A 15568-nucleotide genomic window follows, 5' to 3' on the forward strand; every position below is an offset into this window, starting at 1 on the left:
ACAGGTGATGAAGGGAGTATGCCAGCAGATATAGCCACATTACTAAAAACATCAATGGGCCTGTGAAATAAGAACTGTGAACTCTCAATTGATGAGGAAATATCAACTTGGTGCACTCAAGGACATTTACATTATGATGACCATGGGGTTTATGAACATTTATAACTTTTTATAATTTCCATATTACATTTCTCATAGTATGGACAACTTTTTGCCACTAACTGAATTCTCCAAATACTCACACATGAAATTTCAAAAAAGAAGCCACAAATATGTAGTCCTGAAGATGTTGAATAATCATTTTACAAAGCAGTTTTCTGAATGGGGATTAGTTGGTGATTGTTTGTAACAAATATGCTAATGCTTTAGAAATGTCAGTATTTTTGTAATTATTTCTACCTCCAAATATATATATATTGTCTTTCACTGGATAATGTGTGTAGATTTTTACATGTGCCTTATTTGACAATGCTTATGTCTTGTTTTTGCTTGTCTCATTTGAAGTTCTTTTTTATTATGTTAAAGAATGCAGCTGTATAGATTATATAGCTTTCATTTTATTGCTATTTGAAGCAGATGTTCACCAATGTCAGCAAGAACTCAACCTGAATTTAAAGGTGGCATTCCATATACTAACATCCCCCAGGTCCTCTCAAGTACTTCTGCTGAAACAAATTTGTTTGGCTAGGCACTAAGTTGTTTTCCAGTGAATAGTAACTAAAGAAGCCCTTACCTTGCTCCATGGATTAATTCCTTCTGTTCATTTTCCAACTGCACTAATAGTGCATATTACTCTGCCTAAACTTGTGCATGTTTTCATTGATTTCCCTCTCCCGGCTTTTGCTTCTCTTGAAACTGTTGCCCAGTCACTTCTGCTCCAATTCTCTTCCTCTCTAAATAGTAGTTTATTACTGCCACATCTCCATGCATCAGCAAAATGTTGGTGACATTTTTCTAGCCTGGCAGAACAGATTACTTAAAGCTATTTCACTTCAAAGCAGACTGAATGTGACTTCATCTAAAGGCAGCATTAGGTACTGCATGGAAATAGGTCATTAACTTGAAACGCTTATCAAAATATATTTTACCAGTTTCCAGAATTTCCAGTACAGGACCGCCTGAAGAGAGAGCCATTGTTCAATTCCAATTCAGTGTGAGTGACAAAGTGAAATTTAGAAGTGAAGTTGTCTATTTGATATTTAACTCTTTATTAAATCTTTCTTTAAATTTCTGCCTGTCAGTCTATATTGCTGTTTTTATTATACTTCAGTTTCTTTGTATAACTTGTGAGTTCCATGTGTTTTGTTTTTATTGTGTAAATATCATTATAAATAAACTTATTTATAAATCAAAGATTTGTTAATTTTTGGAAATCATACCTTTCAAAGCATCCTAACTTGCTAAGATGCTAAGGTAATATGACCCTCTGGATTTGGAAGGCAAATAAAACTCTTAAACAGTGATTATTTAGATATTAAAGACTCTGAGAACTCATGGCATAACCCCAGTCTTGATGGTATATTGAACAGACTGAATATATTTTACCATTACAGGGCTAAAAGGAGTCTTCATGTGTTAATACTACCTCCTTGTACATCACCATACCCAAATCAGTTATTCAAATTGTTAGGAATTTTACCTTTTAAAATCTCATAATGGATTTCTCATAAGTTTTCTGTATTAATGTATTTTCAATGATAGGCTGTTTCTTTTTTTGTTATTGTTGTTGTTGTTATATCCATACTTTTATCTCTAATGAAATGTAGTTGGGTTCTTCCTGTAATGCGCTATTATGTCTTGGGCTTAATAAAAATATTTGTGATCATAAGTTGTATTTTCACACCCTTTTTAATAGTTTCTAATCCTCCTCTTACTCTTAAAAATATATAATCTTGGGCACAAGTGAGATTATCTTATATGCTTAATATTGCCTGTTTGTCAGTAAATTGGAACTTACTACTTAGGATGTATTCTCATTGGTTCCTTCATTGGACTGATGTCAGTAAATACTGTAACCCATTATCACTACAGAGCAAATGAAGCGAGAGTTGGAGTAATATTGTGACCAACTGAAGCATTTTTTTAATGCAGGCTACATGAGACATGCCTTATGCATTTTTATAACTTTAGGACCCCCATAGACTTTCAACTTTATGCCAGTAGATACTTATTTTGAAACATTACTGTTGTTCCTAACAGTTGGTATTATCATGTAGTGGAGAGACGGGGGTATGAGGAGATTTGGTTTCCATTTGTGTGACCTTATGTGTGATACTTCACCGTCCATAAATTTAAGGAATTGACTTCAACTCCTCAAAAATGTATTTTTGAAATAATAAACTCAATATGCAGTTCACTTTCTGCTTGACTTCACTCTCGCTTAGCCACCCTCTCTTTGTATAGAAGCAAGGAGACATTTCACTTGGATACACAATGGGATAATGGAATGTGTTGTCCTTCAGTGCAAAAAGATTACCTAAAGGTTATGATAATGCCAAATACTTCCATATGAAACTTGCTGTGGTTATACTTTGAATTATGATTTGTATCAATATGTAGGACTGATTCTCTTATTTTGAATTTTCATAATTTTGTATAAGCATTGGATTATCACTTAGTTCTGTCTTCATTAAAACTTGATGGGGAAATTTAGCTATGCAGAAGAGTGGAGAAAAGTTAACTACTTTCATTATCTAGAACATTATTTGCATTTCTTTTTTTAAAAGTAACATTTTTTTCTTTAGATTGCCTGGATTACATGTTGGAGGGCTTTGAATGAGATTCACATACAACCTATTATCATTTACTTACAGCCACTAATAACAACAAAATTTGATCCAAAGAATCAAGGAACTTAGAAAATACACTTTGTTTTTATGTGTAATCCTTAATAATTTATATTTTTGTTGTTGTTTTGAGACAGAGTCCCTCTGTCACACAGGCTGGCGTGCAGTGGCGCGATCTCAGCTCACTGCAACATCTGCCTCCCAGTTCAAGTGATTCTCCTGTCTCAGCCTCCTGAGTACCTGGGATTACAGGCGCCCACCACCACGCCTAGCTTATTTTTGTATTTTTAGTAGAGACAGGATTTCACCATGTTGACCAAGTTGGTCTCGAACTCCTGACCTCAAGTGATCTGCCCGTCTCAGCCTCCCAAAGTACTGGGATTACAGGCATGAGCCACTGCGCCTGGCCTAAAGTATTAAATAACTTTTTTTTCAATTTCATAAAACATTGAGAGGAAGGAAACACCTTAAATAAGATCATACCTATCTGGGCTTTTATTTTCCTCTTCTTTCTTTCTCCCCCACATCCTCATCTCTTTTTGACTTCTTAATTGTGAATAAAGCTTCTGTAAATATATGTGGACAGGTTTTTATGTGGACATGTTTTCAGGTCCTTGAGATAAATATCAAGGAGCACAATTGCTGGATTGTCTGGTAAGCATATGTTTAGTTTTGTAAGAAACTGTCACTGTCTTCCAAGGTAGCCGTACCATTTGTATTCTCATCAGCAACAGATGAGAGTTACCCTTGCTCCCCATCCTCATCAGCGTTTGGTGTTATCTGCTGTTTTGGACTTTTGCCATTTTGACAGTCATATAGTGGTATCTTGTTTTAATTTGCAGCTCCCTAATGACATTTTGTTGGGCACTTCTTCATATGCTTATTGCTACCTGTATCTTTGTTGAGGTGTCTATTGAGGTCTTTTGCCCATTTTTGATCAGTTTGTTGTCCTATTGTTGAGTTTTATGAGTTCTTTGTAGAATTTTGGATAACAGTTTTTTATCAAATACGTGTTTTACAAGTATTTTCTTCAAGTCTGTGGCTTGTCTGGCTTATCTTCTCATTCTCTTGATCTCTGGGATATCTACATTTTTCTCATCACAACAACTTTATTCATGTCAGTAAATTCATCTTTACAAGTTTCTCTGGCTGCATATCTAGAGCCTCTTGAGCCGTGTCAGATTCCCACAGTCAGCTCTTTTCTCTATAGCCCCCTTTATGTTCAGTTGAATTTCATTCCAGGATTATCAGTTTTTGTTCCTTTGCTGCACTTTCATCTTTGTTGGGAGTTCCCTCTTTTGATTCTTCATTTTTGTAAAATGTCAAAGGGATTTATCACTGGGCCACCAGCAGGAAATAGCAATACAACTACACACTTTGCTGTCTATGCAGGAATAAGAGATGTGCAGTGACCTCTGGCAGTCTTTGAAAGAAGTGACTGGTCACTGGTCATGATGTACATAGGTTATTTACACAGGGATATGTGGACTGGAGAGCTATGAGCAAAGTTTGTGTTTTATGCAATTACAGGTAATTGTGGTAGCTGAAGTCCACACCATTTTGGGGAAGGGGAAGAATGGTGTTGCTAAACCATTATGACTGCAATTCGTGCATGTTAGAACCTGTGCAAAGCAAGGTCTGCCTGTATTACATAGTATTTTTCCGCCATTGTAAATGATGCGAAGCTATTCTGAAAGAAAAAGGTACTGCAGAAAGATTTGTTTGTGTTTGTGTTTTCCTTTTTAAAAATCAGAATATGGCTTAAAGTGGAAATCTTGGTGGAGTTGGGAAGGGAGCATATGGATTATCTGGCAGGCTGATGTACCTGTCTTATCTGGTAAGAGAGATGCCCCGAGAACAACAAACTTGAAGGCAACATGGATCAACTAGAGTTTGGTTTGGGGTCTTCGTTTTATCCAGTTAGCGATGGCAGGAATGGCTTGGACTTTCTTCCGTAAAGTCACCAGCCTTGGATGGATGTCCAACAGGTCAGGTTTAAAGACCAAAAGCGTGGTACTGCAAATCTCCCAGTAGAAATCTGCCCAAGTCACCTAATTTAAAGGAAACAAACTTTTCATTTGAACATAGAAAGTATAGCTGTATCGGCATTCCAAAATTAAAATTAGTTTATTAATCTAAAAGATTCAAAATAATCTTGTTATTACAAAAACAGAATGTGTATATGATAGAAGTTCAGAAAATTACTGAAAATACCATACTCCAAAACTCAGGTTACTACTATTAAACATTTTCGTGTATAAGGTATTTTTCCATGCTGATAGATGTTGTTTTACTAACATGAGATCTTAATGGTACATACTCTTAACCTTGTCCAGTCTCCACCTCTCTGTGACAATACGTTTTCCTTATCCAATAACCAATACGTATTTTTCCATCTGTTCTAAAAATGCCCTTTACAGGACAAAGCAGGATCTATTCCAGGTCTATGCATTTCATCTGGTTATGTCCATTAACTCTTCAAAACAGTACCCTTTTTTTCACATTACCAAATTATTGAAGATTTCACTCTAGTCCTACAGAAAGTTCTATCTTCAGGACCTTTGTATTTCATCTTACCTTGTTCCTTTATACTACATAGTATAAAGGAAGGGGCGCAGGTTACTCCTTTCAAGAGAAATATTTCAAGTGAAATATTTGTGGCTAAAATACATTGTATTGTATCACATAAAAAGAATATATGGGTGTCTAACCATTAGGGTATGCCAAGATTGGCCACTGGATTAGTGATGACAGCCTGGTCCTACCATTGTACAGTTGTATGTTTCTACCTTTGTGATTAGAAACCAATCTGTATGCTGTTACTTTGGCTCCATATGATTATCAAAGAGTGAAGTTTAAATGTGGACTACTCTTTTATCTTTTTGTATAGAATTTAATAAAGCTGATTGCTAGTGTTTCAGGAACTTACTAAACATCTGTCAGCCAAGAGAAGCTACTGGCTGGAAGATTCAGAATTCAGAATAAATCCAGAATTTATTCAAATATTTATCAAGCACCTACTGTGTGCCATGCCCAGGTCTAGGGGCTGGAGAGCAAGGTAGGATGCAAGCCCCTTCTCTGATGTAGCTTTTATATTTTAGAAGGGACAAACAATCAAATATGCAAAACGATGGGGGTTATGAAAAAAAAGTGAAGTTGTGATGGACTGTGACATGGTCAGGGAAGACTTTCAAGAGGTGACACTTTTTATATTAAGCCCAGGCTTAAATATAAAAAAGGATTGAGACCTGCAGTGATCAATCTGGGGATTAAGCGTTCCAGATATGGGGAAGAGCGTAAAGACCCTTAGTTGGGAGTGTGAGTTAAGTCTGAGGAACACACACACCAGTGTGTTTGGAGCACTGTGAAGAAGGGAGAGAGTGCTCAGAGATGAGATCAGAACATCATTTACAAAGGAATTTTAATAGAAAATGAAAAATAAATTCTTATAAATTATTCATTAAATAGGGCGGGGAGAGGAGCGTTTTAGGAAAGGCTATGAGGGGAGTCAGAAGAAATGAAGGGGTATGTGAAGAGGTTGAAAGTTGAGAAAAAGATGTGGCAAGTTTACTTCTGTATCACCCAGAAGGGCTGAACAGGGCAGACAGCAGAGTGTCAGCCTGCTACAGAAAGCAATCTTATCTCCCAGAATGCAGTCTCCCTGAAGGCAGGGACCGCCACTTGCCACAACTTGTAAATCAGGTTTAGATTGGATTTTTTGTCAAGACTACTCGTAGGTGGTAGTGTGCCTAGTATCTGGTTTGTGATTATTGATAGTCTATGCCTACGCCAATTAATTTTTCTGGGGTTGGAAAGTGGTGACAGTTTATATCAGTCTGTCTTTCTTATCAACTGGCATACTTTCATGAAGAGAAACATTTTCCAGTTGAGATATAAAATGCTTCATAATTTATCCTGATATAAAATACATATGAGTTTATACTGTTAGCTGTAGTTCAAGTTCAGGAATCGGGTATTTACTTGACCTTACTCACCTTACATCTCTATCTCCTTTCTCCCACATTGAAGATCCTGGTTCTCAGTGACATAAACACAATTTATTTTTGTACCCACAATATAAGTATAATAATACTAGAAAAAAAAATACCAATAGTTTCTAGTACCACCAACAATATGATTACTGAAAATAGTATATGATTTTCTGTTCTAATCTAAGAGATATCTGTCTTAGATGTATAATCAAATTAGTGTGTTTTACAAATGATACTTCTTGAAATAGTTATTCTCTAATAGAGTACATTTGTATTCTGTGTGTTCTCTATGCATCTCTTTTGCACAGTTAGGTTCATTTACTTCACTTTGATTTTTAGGATAGCTTTTTAAGTTTTTGCTGCTAATATATAATTATATAAAATACGGTTCCAAAGTCAAATCTATTTTTTAAAAAGGTTTATTTAAAGGAGTTTAACCTTTGTTCTTGCTGTAAATTCTATTCCCTCCCTATAGGTAACTTTTTTTCAATAAGTTTTCATAGTTTTTTGGTTTGTCTTTTTATTCACTTGAATTTTTTAAGATACAAAACATACTCACAGAGTTACCAATAAGCCACTCTTTCCCCCCTAAATATGTGTCCAAGTCTTGCATAAGATGAGGCGCATTATACGTGAGCAGCTCATTGAACATCTGCTCCTAGGAGAAGGAGAAAATATCACTTTAAGAATAATGAGAAGAAAAGTAACATGATCTGAGGAGGAAGTAGATTTCTCCATCTTTATTCTCCCACATGAATTCAAGAAGAAAGAGAAGTAGCTAGATTTTTTATTCAATTTTATGACATGGAGATTTAGGTCTGATTCTCTATAGATGTGAGTCATCTCTTTATTGCTCATGAATAAAAAAATAAATAGTTTTGTGTCACCAGTTCTTACAGTTTCTTTGTGTATAATGACTAAACACCCACAAAATTTTTCTAACATTTTTTTACATTTATTTTTCTTACATTTATTAAAGCAAAATGATTCTATCATCTTTTTAGATTTCTAAAATTTCCCTCTTTCTTAACCTAGTTTTTTTAAAGCTAAATAATGTAACTGAAGGTAAAGAAACTTATTTTATTTCGTAAGGCTAGACTCTACTAGTTTGGCAGTTCTTCATTTCACTATTGCGTTTATAATGAATCATGATCTTGGGCCTTTATGTATTTTCTCATTGGACTACCATTGTGCCTTATTATCAGATTTGTCTATCTTGAATATCATCTATAAAATGCATCATCCAGTTATCCCCTCTTGATATATAAACTAATATTATTTAAAAATTAACATCCTTAGGGAAATATATATAAAACATCCATTTTTTAAATTGTCATTATTTTTCTACTTGAAGCTCTGAAGACCAAATAATTTACTCAAGGCCTCTTTTTTTGATAAGAGATGTTTGTTTATATATAAGAATTCTGCCTGTTTGAGTCTTGGTTATAAATAGAAGCCAAACTCAAAAATATAAAATGTATATATAATTTATTAATATATCTAAATGACGTATAATGAAATCCAGCTTTTATTAAGATAAGTCAGATAGTGGATACCACACCAATTTGCTGATTTACTTGCTGTTATGATTATGGCTTCGCCAGATGATATATACTACCACAACATAATGCCTTATATTTGTAAAGTACAATTTGCAAAAGCATCCTTACATACAGGTTGAGCCTCCCTAGTCCAAAAATCCAAAATGCTCCAAAATCCAAAACGTTTTGAGCATGGGCATGATGCCCAAAGGAATGCTCAGGGGAGCATCTCAGATGTCGATTCTCCAGATTCGGTATCCTCAACCAGTAAGTATAATGCAAATATTCCAAAATCTGAAGAAAACCCCAAGTCTGAGATACTTCTGGTCCCAAGAATTTCAGATAAGGGATACTCAACATGTACTTACATATGTTTGCCAGATTTAAAAACCAAAGCTTATAAAGCTTGTCATTATTTTGACTTTATGTACTTTCCCTTGTTCTATAAAGTGCTCTGTGGTCAGTATGTTCATAGTTTTAACAAAAACATTAGGTATGAGTCTTCCTGCTGCTTACACAGAATTTGTAATCCCAGTGAAGGGCAGTGAGTCGAGAACCATGTGGTGCTTGCCACAGGTCTGCTCACCTCAGTTGGCATCGGTCAGAAAGGCAATGGCCAAACTGACTGTTAGACAACTTTCCAAAAACTCCTGTGTGCACTCCTGGGAAATTCTGTTCTTCTAACATACATTTCCAGAGCTTCAGGTACGCCAATGTTTGTGTATATGCAGAGTCAAAACTATTATATCTGTGCTATTGACTTCTCCTTGAGCCCAGATTCTCTTTAATAGTTTGGTGAATTATTTCAGTCTAATGAAATATAAATTAATAAACAGTATAATTAGTATTTAAGTTTCATTTCAAAGTACAATCAACCAAAATAATATAGAGGATAAGATTTGATTACACCTCTTTTTTTTTTCCAGATATATTTTAAAAAATACATTTCCTGATCCATCCTAGACAGCCACTCCTATAATAGCTTGATGGATTCAGAAATTTCTAGCCTCCCTTTTCAGAGAGTTATAAAGGTTTTTTCACCCTGAGAAATTGTTGGTATGAAAGTCTAACAAATGGCTTTTAGGGAGGTTCGCATATTTCTCAAAAGCATTTTTATATATGCACTACCAAAATTATTTTGTGTTGGAACCAGGACATCAGGATGTCCTCAGGCCTTCTCATTCTTCTTCCCCATCCTGTTCTTTAGATGAGGAAATGGAAACACAGATCCATTAAATAACCAAAGTAACACTAATGGTAAGTTCAAGGATTGTCATGGTGACCAATATCCAAGGACATCTTTTGTTTTTCTTTCTTTAAGTTGGAAATGGAATTTTTAGTGATAAATACTGTAACATTGTGTATATTTGGTAGATTTTTTTTTTTTTTTTTTTTTTTTAATACTTTAAGTTCTAGGGTACATGTGCATAACATGCAGGTTTGTTACATATGTATACTTGTGCCATGTTGGTGTGCTGCACCCATCAACTCATCATTTACATCAGGTATAACTCCCAGTGCAATCCCTCCCCCCTCCCGCCTCCCCATGATAGGCCCCAGTGTGTGATGTTCCCCTTCCCAAGTCAAGTGATCTCATTGTTCCAGTTCCCACCTATGGTGAGGCAAAGAAATGCAGTATTTGGTTTTCTGTTCTTGTGATAGTTTGCTAAGAATGATGGTAGATTTTTAAGGAACGTGTGACAAGAATATATTCACTATCCATCTTAAGTGCATCAATAGTCTGCCTTTGAAATGTTCTCCTGACCACAAGATGGCAGCAATGCAGCCCACTACCAACAGTCTAAGAAATGAAATACAGAATGTGCATTTTTCATTATATATTAGCCAAGTCCTGCTTGTTAATTAGTCTGTAGCTATCAGCAATGCTTCTGCAACGTGTTCTGCCTTTGTATGATTTAATCGTGAACTTGGATTGCTATGTCCTTTGAAATTGTTTTTTGAAATAGGTGGTACATAAGAGAGTTGTTATTCTAATACAAAGGTAGAGTGTTACTCTTATCACAAATGTTCAAAGAATATTTTCCTCTGGGAGGTGGCCTCTGTTATGGAACCTCAGCCACAGAAAGATAGAAAATAGAAAAGTAGAGAAGAGCAAACTGATAAATTGATAGACTGCACATCAGGGGGGTCTTTGGTACATGGAACAAAAATCTTTAGACACTTCTAAATTGGAGATTATCTGTTTCTACATTTATAATGATGTGTAAAATGCAGATGCCATGTCTGACAAATAGTGAAAACAACAGCAAAGTATATAACTATTAATTTAATAGTTAGTATTTATTTAACACTTCTTACCTAGCCATAGGCACATATGCTAACATTTAATCTTGCCAACATACTTCAAAGTAGAGCCTGTTATATCCGCACTTTGCAAAGAGTTTGAACTATAAATAGGGAGTTAAGTAACAGCTAGTAAGAAGGGAATCAGGATTTAAGCCTGGCAGTTTGACTCCAGAGCCTAAATGTACTTACGTCAAAAAGTTGTATTTCTATCATCAAAGCTGAGCTTTATTATTTCCTGGCTAGGCCTATATATATATATGTGTGTGTGTGCAGACCCTACACACCTTACATTTATATCATGGAGTCAGTCAATGTAAATACTTTTGTGTCCTGATATCTCTATTCAAATCAGAAGGTGCTAATTAAATAGTATTTACAATAAATACTAAGTAGATAGTATGTGCTTAAATATGTGCTTAAGTAAATTGATAAGACTGCCTGCCATATGTGCTGTGGCTTTTGGCTATCAGCTTTAGCTTTAACATGTACATAAATATTCATGCACAGCTGTTTTGAACAGCTGCTTGCACTGCAGTATTATACCCAGTGGTTAAGAACCTGGGGTTTGAGTCAGTGACGATTTGAATTCCTTCTGCACCACTTCTAGCTGAACAATTTTGGGTAAGTTGTTTACACTACATGAAACTCTGTTTTCTTACCTGGAAGATGAGGATAACAACAGTTTCATTCTAAAGGGATGCTTAAATTCGTTACTTTAAGCAATTGTATATCTAGGTGATGGGGACTATGGGATCTAAATTCAGCTGTCTGGGCTCAGTTCACAGTTCTGTCAGTTGTGTGACTTTGGGCAACTCTAACTTCTGTTTCTCAGTGTCTTCATCTGGAAAGTGAGCATGACAATAAAAAGCACTTATCTTGAAGGAGGAGAAGGAGGGCTGACTGAGATAACACAGGGAAAGAGCTGAGAGTAACACAAGCACATGGTGTGCATTTGATGAGTGTGGTTCTGATCACTTATTCAACAAGTGTGTAATGCCTACTACATAAAAGGCACTGTGATGGTGGTGTGGGATCAGCTGAATAATACAAACATGATTCCTGCCCCCCTGATGCATCCAGCTTGAGGAGACAAGCAACGAACAAGTAAATATATTTTAAAATAGAGACTGTAATGAGTGTCCTAAAGGAAACCACTAGAAGCTGTAATAAAGATGTCTATTTAGAATTCTGCATAAAGGTGAATAATTTGACAAATATATATCATTTGACTTTCATCTCTAAACCACAGTAATGAATATTTTTAAAAAGGTAGATCTCACAAGGAAGTGGAAAGAGAGGCGATAAGAGCAAACAAAATCTGAAGCTAGTAAGCAGATGGGTGAATGGCACCTGCAAAAAGAAAGCCAAGAATCAATCCCATCAACAACACGAATTCCTTAAATGGCTCAGGAAATGACCGGATATGTCTAGAACTGGGGTTAAGGAGGTTTGGGAGGGCATAAAATGAGGATTGGTGGAAAACTATTAAGCGGTTTTAGCATGGGATGTTCTTCATTTTACATTGCTAGGCAGCTGTCCCTTCCCCATTCTTAGCAGAAAACAGCCTAAGAATTTTTATAAATTTAGAAGCACAATATCAGAAATTTAGAACTCAAGGACTGATGAAGTTGAGAAATGCTTTCTAAAAGTAATGCAGAAAAGCAAAGAGATGGGAAACAGGAAAAGAGCCAACATCTGAATTATTGGAATTCTACTATAATGGAACAAAGAAAATAAAGGGGGAGGAAATCATTAAAGGGGAGGAAAAAATTAAAGGAAATTTCCTTGAACTAAAAGGACATGGGTCCCGGATTGAATGGACTCACCAAGGAAGCAGCACAATGGATGAAAACAAGATCATACCAAGACTCATCATTGCAAAATTTTAGAACTCTAAGGGCACGTGTTTTATAATCTTTCAGAGTGGAAAAAAAATGGGTCACATACAAAAGGTCAGTAATTAAATTGGATGCAAACTTCTCAACAGCCTTTCAAATACTAATGAAAAGTTACTTTCGTCAGAATTCTACTCCCAGCCCAACTATAAAACAGGTTTGAGAATAAAATAAAAACATCTTTAGACAAATAAGGCCCCCAAAGCCTCAAACTTTTATTTCCTATGACCAGTAAGCTCTTAGAGGATTGTTCCACAAAAACAAGGAAAGAAAACAGGAGAATGAACCCAGGAAATGATTTAAAAAAAAAAAAAAAAATCCAGGGTAACAATAAAGATCTCAGGATGACAACTGTGACCAAGTATCTAGGACAACCATACCAGAGTGAAGCAGTGTGACTCACAAGATAGACATATCCATACCATCTGTCATAGTCATATCTGCTGTCATCAAACCTTCATTTTAGCTTTTGGAATACTAGAGGATGTCCCCCCAAATAAACAATGGAGTAAACAAAGAAAGAAGGCAGCATCCAGAAACAGGACTCCAGCTCCACAGAATGGCATCCCTGGAATGACAGCAAAGGGAATTCCAATGATGACAGCTGTGCAGAAAACCTAGAGAACTCCGCAAAGAATGGAAGCCTCCTAGACGGAGCGCTCCAAGAAATATTGGAAGTAACAGATGAACTGATATTACGTTGATCTTGTGGAAAATCGTATTGGCAGGCTATTGGATACTGTGGAAAGTCAGCAATAAAAGTAAAAAGAAGCAAAAGAAAGCAATTACTAATTTTGAGGAAGAAAAGTGAGAAAGGAAATATTATAAAAGCATACTACAGTGCACAGTTCTCTGCGTTATTTGTGTAGCATACTAATCACAGAATATTAATTTAACCAAAAGATTTTCACATCACAATATTGGGAGCTTGGTGAAAGGGAAGCAGAGAGGATGACTATGTAAGAGAAAAATTGTTATTACAGGTTGAGATCCCTTATCCAACATGCTTGGGAACAGAATAGTCTTGAATTCCAGATTTTTTCAGGTTTTGGAATATTTGCATATACATAATGAGATATCTCGGGGATGGGACCTAATCTAAATACAAAATTCACTTATGTTTTATTTGCACCTTATACACATAGACTGAAGGTAATTTTATACAGTATTTTCAATAATTTTGCACATTTGCCAAAGTTTGTGTTAAGTACTTACATGGGGAATTTTCCACTGGTGCTGTCATCTTGGTGCTTAAAGCGTTTTGGAGTTTGGGGCATATTGGATTTCAGATTTGCAGGTTAGGAATGCTTAACCTGTACTATCATAAGTCCTTAGAAATAATTTACAATTGGTCAATCAGAGGAAGTCATATTTACATATCCTATAGAAATATGGAAATGTGTAAATCCTAAAGAAACTTAAATTTTTTAAAGGGTTGCATCTGAGGAGGAGTTAATGTGAAGGGGTATAAAAGGGAATTGCTGTACTTTATTTTAAACTTTTAAAATATAATTTGATATTTTAAAACTATACATATTGTTTTGATATAAAGGAACTTTCTAAGGCACCTAACAATGTCTGACAGGTAGTATGTGATTAATACTAGGAATAGCAAATGGATCACATTACTTTCACATCTTGCTTTTTCTCTGCCCAAGGAAAACATGACATGAAATCGTCCAGTGTGTCCACAATAGCATCAACTTGACATTGTTCCATTTCTGTGTTTCCAGCCAAATCTATGGAATAGAGAGAGGCCCATCAATATGTTTAATGTACTATATTAAAAAGTTTGTTTTTAACAGATAGTATATTCATATGGTTGAAAATTCAAAAGAGCATAAAACAATATCCAGTGAGACTAGCTTCCATCCACCACATTTTGCTCCCTTACCTACCTACCTTACCAGTAGCCACCTTAATTAGTATTCTTCCATTATTTCTTTATGAAAATGCAAGCAAATAAAAACATATATCCCACTCGATATGCTTCCTCATCCCATGTCCCCTACATATCTTTCTTTACAAGTACCCAAAGGGTGTACTTGCTCTTTTTTTTTTCTGGCTACATGAGATTCCTTGAGGTAGATGTGCCACAATTTATTTAACTAGCCTCAACTGATTAGATTTGTTTCCAGTCTTTTGTTAATATAAGCAACACTACAAGAAATAACCTGTACCTACATTATAATTCATTTTGTATAAAGAATTATTTTTATTTTTGCAGACAGTTTTTGTCAGGAGCATTTGTTTTCTGACTGGAGACTAAAAAATTTAAATAATAGAGGGGTTTTTTTTCTTTTGTTTGTTAATCATTATTTTTGGTAATAAATCATTGGTCTTCCTAAAAATTTTCTCAATGGTGCCAATTTAAAATGCTTCTGTGTAGAAGCCTTCTAAAATGGATTGCTTTTGTAAAACTTTATAAATTTATTAAAAATTAGGAAACTATACTGACAGTGGATGAATTGGATGTAAATTATACCTCAATAAAGGTGTTATAATTGAAAGAAAATTCTTGAGTGATTTAGAGTTCCTCTGTAAACTATATTTTTGTGTGTGTAATATTCAAAGGTTGATTATTATTCTTTCTGACCTTGAATAGTCTTCAGAATTCTTTACTCATTTTCATCCCTACTTTGACTTCCACCTCAAGGCTTCAGCTAAAACTTTGTGGAGGTGACTCCTTATTCAATATTTTTAGTCCTAAACCACAGGCTCATTTTTTTCAGCATCCTTTTGTATATATTTCTGATTACTCTTTTGGCACCTGAACATTCTTCTACAAATCCTCAAATGCAGTCATCACACCATTTCTCAAACCAGCTCTCCTTTTTTTTACCCAACAAATAATTACAGGCCTCAACTGTGACTCAGCCCCAAGTAGGGGCTGTATATAGTAGCATTGAATAGAAGAGGTAAATTCCTTGCCTGAATGGCACTTATGGTCAACTGGAAAAGGCAGACATCGAGGAGGGTATTGAAAGTTGAAAAAAGTATTTTAAACAGAAAAGAGAAGGAAAGGGAAGAGAAGAGGAGGAGAAGGA

General features: G+C 35.3%; 2 protein-coding genes across 11 annotated transcripts in view; one reads left to right on the forward strand and one right to left on the reverse strand.

Moving 5' to 3' along the window:
- Positions 1-1828, forward strand: part of SMARCAD1 (SWI/SNF-related, matrix-associated actin-dependent regulator of chromatin, subfamily a, containing DEAD/H box 1) — an 85879-nt gene extending 84051 nt beyond the window's left edge. For 4 of the 8 annotated variants that reach the window (XM_021938423.2, XM_031664608.1, XM_031664611.1 and 1 more), the window contains one exon: positions 5-1353. In XM_021938423.2, the coding sequence (XP_021794115.2) occupies positions 5-66 (62 nt within the window). In that variant the 3' untranslated portion in view covers positions 67-1353. Of the gene's footprint in view, positions 1-4 lie in introns of all 8 variants that reach the window. The other 4 variants (XM_031664607.1, XM_031664610.1, XM_031664609.1 and 1 more) reach the window with 2 other exon arrangements.
- Positions 1829-3881: 2053 nt separating this feature from the next.
- HPGDS (hematopoietic prostaglandin D synthase) overlaps positions 3882-15568 on the reverse strand; it is a 45333-nt gene continuing 33646 nt past the window's right edge. For all 3 annotated transcript variants that reach the window (XM_021938422.2, XM_017958874.3, XM_003898976.5), the window contains 3 exons: positions 14151-14260; positions 7338-7436; positions 3882-4837 (listed from right to left, as the gene is read on the reverse strand). In XM_021938422.2, coding sequence (XP_021794114.1) covers positions 4673-4837; positions 7338-7436; positions 14151-14260 — 374 coding nt within the window. In that variant the 3' untranslated portion in view covers positions 3882-4672. The remainder of the gene's footprint in view (positions 4838-7337; positions 7437-14150; positions 14261-15568) is intronic.

Source organism: Papio anubis, chromosome 3 (genome assembly GCF_008728515.1).
Source record: "Papio anubis isolate 15944 chromosome 3, Panubis1.0, whole genome shotgun sequence".
Classification (NCBI taxonomy): domain Eukaryota; kingdom Metazoa; phylum Chordata; class Mammalia; order Primates; family Cercopithecidae; genus Papio; species Papio anubis.